This window comes from Protobothrops mucrosquamatus, unplaced genomic scaffold (assembly GCF_001527695.2).
Source record: "Protobothrops mucrosquamatus isolate PMUCROS unplaced genomic scaffold, P.Mucros_1.0 scaffold_84, whole genome shotgun sequence".
Taxonomy (NCBI): Eukaryota; Metazoa; Chordata; class Lepidosauria; order Squamata; family Viperidae; genus Protobothrops; species Protobothrops mucrosquamatus.
Genome location: NW_015386160.1, coordinates 480,179 through 489,278, shown reverse-complemented (window position 1 = coordinate 489,278; position 9,100 = coordinate 480,179). Strand labels below are relative to the sequence as shown.

The following is a 9,100-nucleotide window of genomic DNA, read 5'->3' as shown; positions in this document are numbered from 1 at the left end:
TCCACAAATAAAAATCTTCCTTCTTTATCAGCTTCTTTTAAAATAGGTGAAAGGTGTCTTTTAATATATATTGCAACCCCAGCTCTTTTTTTTATAGCAGGTGCAACAAACAAATCTCCAAGCTTAGAGTTCAATAATAATTTTTGATCTTTAGCCACAATATGAGTCTCTTGTAAACATGTAATGTCATTATTAAAATATCTTAGATAATGAAAAACCTTACGTCTTTTATGTGGAACATTAAGTCCACCCACATTCCAAGATATAAGCTTACACATTGGCAGATTTCAATCCACTGACTATACTTGATGCATAAGACTTAACGAAAACCTTGGGTCGAGCGCCACCTACTGGCTCAGAAATAGCAGATAGCGGACAGTCAGCTGTAGGACTATCAGCTATAGGGCGGGCTGTCATCTGTCTTTCCTTCTCCTTACGTCTATGGGCTGCGCGCGTCATTCTTTGTTCTTTCCCATCAGCTTTTAAACTCCCTTCTACATCCTGAACACCGGAAGCAGAAGGGAGGTCCACAATCAATTGCTCAGCTACGTCGATACTTTGAGATGTGGGTGGGCATTCTGCTTGCAAGACGGACACCATAAAATCCTTAGCTTTCTTGATCGAATTGAGTCTGTAGCGTTTACCAGCCAATGTTACAACTATGCCCACCGGTATGTCCCATCTGAAAATTATTTGCCTGTTCTTAAGCTCCTGTGTCAGAAAAGCATAGTCTCGATGTGCTCTAAGTATTTTCGCTGGGATTTCTTTTAAGAGAATAATGTCTTGGTTTAAGATCTTAAATCTTTGTTGGTAAAAGAGCTGCATTATTTCATTTCGTCTCGATTTTCTTGTAAAATAGACCAGTATATCTCTTGGCAAATTTTTTTGACGAGCAATCCAAGAGTTCACCCTAAAAACACGCTCTAATTCCAAATAAATTTCCTGTCCACAAGACAAGGCATCCATAAGTGCGTTTGAAATTACTTGTCTTAAATTCTCCTTTGGATCCTCAGCCAACCCACGGATCCGAATTGCAAACTCCATATCACGAAATTGGGCAATCAGCACATCAGCCTTAACATTTTCCAGACTCTCCTCTACAAGTTCAAGACATTTTGCTTCTCATCCAAGAAGCTTCTTTAGTTCTGACTGAAGAGTGGCAGACGCAATTATTTATATTCCTTAAAGTCATCTGATTGTTAGCACTCATTCTGAGAGTCATTGAGGCCCTCTGCCCTCAGGGGAGTGGTGGGATTCACACCGGTTCAGCAGAATCGATACCTAAAGTATCTTCAGTTCGGCAAACTGGTTGTTAAAATGGCACTTGAAAAAAGTGGAGTCTGTGTAGGCATCTGCCTCATGCTTGCCCCACGTCTGCCATACTCTCCATGGTGCACTGCAGCTGATCTGAGGTGGCTGAAGCACCATCAAAAACAGTGGAGTTTTTGTGCACACCTGCTATGTGCTCACCTGTCATGCCGTGAGGATCATCGTGCCAATCGTGCCAGTTCCAGCATTTGCAACAGGAGGCTGCCAGGCTCATCATGCCGATTGCACGATGAGCCTCAAGGCATCCTGCAGCAAGTGGTGGCACTGGAGGTGCCTCCACCCATGCCACAGCCCTGTGGCAGCCTGAATCTGGGACCTATGGAAACCCAGGAGGAACCTGGTAGCCACTTGCCTGCACATTTCTTGAACCAGAGGGTTTGGAGCCTGGGCACCTGAGGGCCTCTGCCAGTCAGCAAGACGCCAAGCTGTGGGGCTTCCAGTTTTGTGCAGTAGCACAGCAGCTGAGGGATCATGGTGCTCTGCACCCTAAGGCCGATTTCTGACTTTTTGGGGACCCTAAATGGGCCTGAAGTTGCCCTGAGAGGTGACAAAGAAGGAGGAAAATCCCGCCGATCATGGAGATACAGCAGTTGATCCAATCGGTCCAGGAAAAGCCCTCCAGCAGGAGAAAGGCTAGCTTAACTCCAAAGTGTAGCCCAAGCTACAAGCAGCCGAAGCCCAAAAGCACTATTTTAAGCTGACTGTAAACAACATGCTTGGAACTGAGTAAGAACAGTGATTTTCTCTCTTCTACTTGATAATTGACTTCCTTGAAAAAAAAACCCAAGAAGCAAAAAGCCTCCAAAAGTGAAAAGGAGGGGGATCTTTGCCCCACCCTCCTACAGATGGAAGCAGTGAATTAAACTTTTTAGGGGGACAGAAATATATTGAAATGAAATGAATATAAGACCTAAATATGGATAAGTTTGAAATTGGTGGAATTTAAGATTTCCCATTTAAATCATGAAAATAGAAGAAAACAATTGTTTATTTTGAAAACTGAAAAATGAATTGGTGCTGACATCTAGTGGTGGATGAAGATATACAACAATAGTTGTTCCAAAACAGGAACTGGTAAAGCCCAGGAAAAGATAATTTGTTTTTGGTGACTTTCAATGTCTTAATAACAGAGAACAGCTGTGACAAAAAAAGAAAACATTTTGGGCTACCTACAAAGCAAGAATTATAAACTTTAGAGAAAAAAAATTGACCTTTCTGGATTACAAATACCTATTCAACTGTGACTTTAAAACTGTCTGCAGAGAAAGGAAAACTCTGATTTTTGGCTATCATGGCAAACCAGAGATCTGCAGAAAGAATATACCAGGAAAAACAAACACTTTCCAGGAGGAGATGTATGCTATGATGCAACTAATTGAAACAACAATAATCTCAAACCATGAGGAAATTAAAAATAAGTTTGAAAATGACTTCCGGTTTGTCGCTGTGGCTGCTGCGGCCACTTGGAAGGCAACTCCATCTTCCACATCTGATTTTCCTTCACTGGGGGACTCAGGAAAGGGTCGAAAGTCACCTTGTAGGGCCGACGTGTTCAATCTGGGGCAGCCCTCCAAACTGGTGGAGAAAAGACCGGCCATAGCAATATGACTCATCATTAGGCTGCAGACAGCAGAAGTCAAATCTACTATCAAGCACTTTGAAAGCAACACAGATGAAACTGGGTGAGATCTGATCTTCTCTTTACCCTAAGTACCTTCTTTTCCCATAAAGGCTGTTTGAAGTATCTTCCCCCTGTGAGGAGAGAGGGAAGGGAATTTCTATCCCACCCTCTAAGAATAGAGGCATCTGACTACCCAGGGGAATGAAAGCATTAAAAAGAACAACTTTAATCTAATTGGATTTATATGTTCCTGAAACTTGGGGACCAAAAACCTTCCTATTCCTATTGGAGACTTTTGTTTTTATCTACAAAAAAGAAATAAAATTGGAAAAAGAATTAGAAAAATTCAGGACTTAGAAAACCCTAAGTGGTATCAGTGACATCTTGTGGTGAAGCTTGGTATTGCAATTTGTTATTTCCTAAAAATAACAAATTGAAGCTCGAAGCTCAGACCTTAGCTAAGACCTTCCTGACCTTGGTACCATCTGTGAGAGACTTAGTTGTAAGAGAGCAGCTGAGCAGCAAAATTGGCCTACTTGAACTGTGCTCTTTTCATTAACCACATGGAGTCAAGAGTTGTGCTTTCCTGAAAGGATCAGCTGGAGCAGGTCCTTATACTTCTTGGATGAGAATCATAATATTTTCAAGAGAAATATTTTTAAGGAAAAACCAAGGAATTCCAGTTGCCTTTTGAAAAGCAGTATTGGGACAGACATGACCTGGATGATTGAGAATCTCCACAGTCAACCAAGCTCAGAGAGCACCAAGGACACCTCATTTCAACCCTGAGCTACATATATTCTACAACAACAACAACAACAACAACAACAACAACAATAAAGTTGGAAGGGACCTTGGAGGTCATCTAGACCAACCCTCTGCTCAGGCAGGAAATCCTATACCATTCCGGACACGTGTCTGTCTAGTCTCTCCTTAAAAACTTCCAGTGTTGGATCATTCACAGCTTCTGGAGGCAGGTTGTTCCACTGATTAATTGTTCTAACTGTCACAAAATTTCTCCTTAGTTCTAGGTTGCTTCTCTTTTTGATTAGTTTGTCAGGAATCTGTTTGATCTTCCACTTGGTGCAGAGTTTGTCCTCCAATTGATGTCAGGGTAATTAAAGTCCCCCATTACTATTGTGATGTGCTTCCTACATACTTTAGTTAACTGACTAGCAAAAAGCTCATCTATTACCTCTGTTTGGTTGGGTGGTCTCTAGTATACACCTATGGCAATGTTATTTCCCCCCTTTTACTGTATATTGACCCAAATGCTTTCAAGACAGTTTTCATCATTGTTGTGCTCTATTTCTATAGAGATGTAGTTATTTCTTATATAGAGAGCAACTCCACCTCCTCTTTTATTTGGGCTGTTTCTTTTAAATAATTTGAATCCCTTTAACCAAGTTTCTGTAATGGCAACAATATCATATCTGCCCTCATTTATCTGAATTTCTAATTCACCCTTTGTTGCTCATGTTCTGTGCATTGGTCTATAGACATTTGAGTCCTTTATGATTAACCCTGTGTTTACTTTCTACATAACCTGTGTGGTGCCTGAATTCCCCTATTTTCTTACCACCTGCTTGATTAGTGCACTTTGTGTGGCACTCGCTCAATGTGCAAGTTAATATGAATATTGCTCATATTAAAATTTTTAATAATTATAAAAGACTGTAATAGTAAAATTATGAAAATTACCAAGGAGTAATCTCAATGTTTATTGTTGAGATGTTGCCTTCGTCTCATTCTCAGGCCACACTATTCCCAGCATCATCACATTCATATTTCTCAATCTCAATCTCAGTTTCCTCCCAAATCTTACTGGAATAAGCTATAAATGGGTGGTCTCATATCCTTCCATTCTGCTTGCAAAATAACCTAAGCTAAAATAGCTGTTCCACAGAAAGGGGCAAGTACTGGTGCTCCATTACATGTTTTATCCTCATTATTTTCTTCTGTGGAGGTAAGCAAATTTTACAAATCAAAAACTGAGCTGCAGTTAGCACATTGATACACAAAATAGATTCTCAGAATCTTAGCTTATATAGAATAATGTCAGCAAGTTTCAGATAAAATTGGGCTTTGGCTATGCTTTGGCTATAGTATATGCCAAATCTGCTGCACTACTGATGGGGTTGTAAATTAAAGCTGGTTTATTTATTTGTTTATTTTTTATTTATTTCCTATACTGTCCATCTCACCAAATTATTCTGGGCAGTTTACAACAATATAACAAAACAATTTAAAGATATGAACAAAACCACAGATTAAAACAGTTAAGAACAAAGATTTTTTTTAAAAAAATAAATGTTCATCTCCACCCCTGACTGGACCTATCTGGTCTCTAACAACTTCTCCTTCCCCTGTACTTGATTACCTTGAACTAGACATCACATCTTAAACTATTTTCAGGGTTGCTATGAGGATGAAAAACAGTTATTTACTTCATGCTAGAATGGCCAAGGGTAAAAAATTCTACCAGTTCATAAGCAAAATAAACTAAATGAGGAGTCCACCTTCTGCATTCTTGTGTGGGGACCCTGAAGAAATATGCAATCATGGGGTTGTTGGTGGCACCAGATCCCTACTTTACCTTTATTTTAACTGAGTATAATTACTTTTGCCATGCTAATTTTTAAATAACCTTTTAAAAATTTAATTCCAAAATTTCAACTCTAACATTTTAATTTTTATGTGCTGTTTTTTATGTTGATATTCTACTTAACACCACGCAGAGTCCCTCTTGAGGGAAATGGACAGTTAGGAAATGTGGAATATGAATAAATATAATGTGGAAAAGTGGGACCCTGAATTTGTTAGGCCTTTGGTGTGATTCTATAGAGGATGTGACAATTTATAATCAATGTTTATATGACATTAAATTAGGTTAAACATTATTCCATACCTGGCTATCTAGAAAAGGGATTTTTTTCCACACAGAATCCCATTTTGGAATAAAATTGATTTAGTGATGGATAGGAGTAATGTAACAAGTTCATTCTGGTTTACTAGTGAGACTGGCATTTTGCATTTTATTCATGACTTGGATGTTCTCTTATCAGATTTCAGATGACACAAAAGTGGCTAATATAGTGGGGGACAAAAACAAATTCAAAATGATCTAAATCTAATAGAGAAAATTTAGACTGCACCAATAAATATAGTTTCCAAATCATAAGAAAAAATAGTTCCAGTTTATTCTATGTTAATCAGAGCTTGCCTTGAATATTATCTCTACTTCTGAATCTCACAAGTTAAAAAGAATTCAGAGAAACTGAAACAGGTTAAATGAAGAAGCAAGGATAATCAGAGAAAGAGGACACTGTACTGGAAGTTTAGCTTCAGGTTAATAGTGTGTGTTGCGTGTGTGTTTGTATGTATGAATTGTGAACTGTTATACCTAATATTCAAGGAAGTGCATTGGGACAGAATTCACAATACCCTGAATACCACTGACAGATGTTTTTATGATAGCCAGGTTGCCATAGCATGCCAGGCCATCATGCAGTTGATGTGATTTAGGACTAACATTTTATGTGAATTTAGACCTTTCAATCTATAAATCAACTCTCCATCCTATTATCTATCTGTGTAAAACATCATGTTCTCTTTTAGAATTCATTATTAGGTACTCCTTGGTGTTCATGTGAGGTCTTAGGATAATGATGTAGCATTTAGGGATAAAGATGCAACCCATTAAGCCCAGGCTGGAGGCCAGGATGGAGAAGATCTGCACAGCCACCGTGTATTTTCCTTTGGTGCTCAGGTACGTGGGGACAAAGGAAACCCAAACACTGCAGAAAACCAACATGCTGAAGGTGATCAACTTGGCTTCGTTAAAGGTCCCTGGCAGCTTGCGTGCTAGGAAAGCCACCAAGAAGCAGATGGCAGCCAAAAGGCCCATGTAACCTAGTGCAGTGTAGAACATGATGATTGACCCTTCATTACATTGCAGTAGGATGTATCCTGGTTGAGAATGCATGTCAGAATCTGGGAACGGAGGAGAGATTCCCAGCCATATCATGCAGATACCCATCTGAATCCCAGAACAGGATACAACAATAGAGTTGGCCAGAGTCTTTCCCAACCATTTCCTCATCCTGCTGCCTGGCATTGTGGCCAGAAATGCCACCACCACCATGATAGTCTTTGCCAGCAATGAAGACACAGCAACTGAGAAAACAACACTGAAGATGCTTTGTCGAAGAAGGCAGGTGATTTCTTTGGGACGACCAATGAATAGAAGGGAGATCATGAAGGAGAGGAGGAGGGAGATCAGAAGAATGTAGGTGAGGTCCCGGTTGTTGGCTTTAACTATTGGAGTTTCTCTGTGTTTAATGAAGATTCCAAGAACAAAGGCAGTGACTGGAGACAAAGCAAGGGCAATGGAAGCTAGGATGAGTCCCAATGTTTCTTCATAGGACAAGAAACTGATACTTTTGGGGACACACTGATCTCGCTTCTCATTGGAATACTGGTCATCTGGACATTTGCTGCAATGGGATGCATCTGAAAAACATTTGCTATATATAAGTATTTCTGCAATTGTAATCATAAAATAATGAGATTGGAACCAATACTTTCTACAATGCATAAAACATGTTTTTGAAAGTGATGGGGTAGGAATGGATATTGGAAGAGCTGGAAAACTTAGAAAATACTTTCCAACTATACTTCGTGAAAATCTAAGTTGGATCGTGAGAAAAAAAATTCATGGGTGGATGAATGAATAATATGTAACAGGGAAGATGTTCTATGGAACAGGGAGCTGAATATGACCTGAAAGATGAAAATATAATGCACCATTATCTTTTGAATCCTATTAAAGGTTCTTGATTTCCTTTTTTTCTCCAGAGCCACCTACCTTCTTCCACTGAGAATGTTCCTTCCATACATAGAGAACAGTCATGGCAGCAAATAGGTGCTCCTTCTCTGACGAGCTTGGCATATCCTGGGTAACAATTTTCTGAACATCTAGAAGAAGGTACTGTCTAAACATAAAATAAAAATAGAAATAAAGGCACGACATGAGTTACAATAGAGAGATTTATTTCAAAAAACCTGACATGGCAGTGACTGATTGGTTCCCCCATCTCCTTCCTTTCTAACTGTATGTGGAACCATATAACATTGATCTTCAGGGAAAAGGACCCTGGAATCAATTGGAAAAGAATTTATGGCATGTGTGGGAATGCTATGTATTGTATTTTTCTCTCTAATTTTGCTTTGGCAGGAAACTTTCAAAATCTGGCTTTCTTTGTCACTGCAACTGTCCCTGAATTTCTCTCCTCTAGCTGAACATTGTAAGAAGATTGTTTGATATGATATAATTATAATTTGTGATTTAGCAGGTTCCAGTTTGTGATAAACTACGGAAAAACATCTTAAACATTAATGATATTTAACGAATTAAGTTTTTTTTTAAAAAAAGTTTCCCTTATTTGAAGGTTATCTCAATTGTCCTGAATGGGAATTATTACTGAGCAGAACAGTTTGCATATATGGAGGTAAATGGAAGTGTTCAAACAAGTAGATCAATTACCTTGTTAAATGATATTGGCCATTGGATGGCACTGTGATTGATGGAGACCTTGACTTCAGAAGAAGCTTCCCTTTCTACACTCCCAACTTTTTCCATAGGATAAGACTCTTGGGGCAACATTCTCCAGTGCATGATATCAAAGTCAGCAGCAGGAAATCCATTTTCATCTAAATAAATGCCATCATTAGAAATGTTGTGAAGCTGGAAGTGTTTCATGAAGTGATGAAGCTGCAAAAGAGACAGAAAATGCAGCATACACATGCCGCATACACATTCTCATTTGAACCTTTATTCAATATTTGTCTGCCTATTATTCTGGGTTGGAAATGCATTGCCCCTCCTGAAGAAGCCTTCCCTGGATCCAGATGTATTGGCTAACTATCGCCCGGTCTCCAACCTTCGCTTCGTGGCGAAGGTTGTTGAGAGTGTGGTTGCACGGCAATTCCCTCGGCACCTGGAGGAAACAGATTATCTGGACCCCCTCCAGTCGGGCTTCAGGCCGGGGTACAGCACGGAAACGGCATTGGTCACGTTGGTTAATGATCTCTGGAGGGCCCGGGACAGAGGTTATTCCTCTGTCCTAGTTCTTTTGGACCTCTCAGCGG

At 39.6% G+C, this 9,100-nt stretch overlaps 1 protein-coding gene across 1 annotated transcript in view; it reads right to left on the bottom strand.

The window, feature by feature from the left end:
• Positions 1-6,536: 6,536 nt before the first annotated feature.
• The window catches only part of LOC114922439 (vomeronasal type-2 receptor 26-like), an 11,050-nt gene continuing 8,486 nt past the window's right edge, over positions 6,537-9,100 (bottom strand). The window contains exons 4-6 of the mRNA XM_029283798.1: positions 8,496-8,723; positions 7,818-7,944; positions 6,537-7,462 (exon numbers count right to left, since the gene is read on the bottom strand). Coding sequence (XP_029139631.1) covers positions 6,537-7,462; positions 7,818-7,944; positions 8,496-8,723 — 1,281 coding nt within the window. The remainder of the gene's footprint in view (positions 7,463-7,817; positions 7,945-8,495; positions 8,724-9,100) is intronic.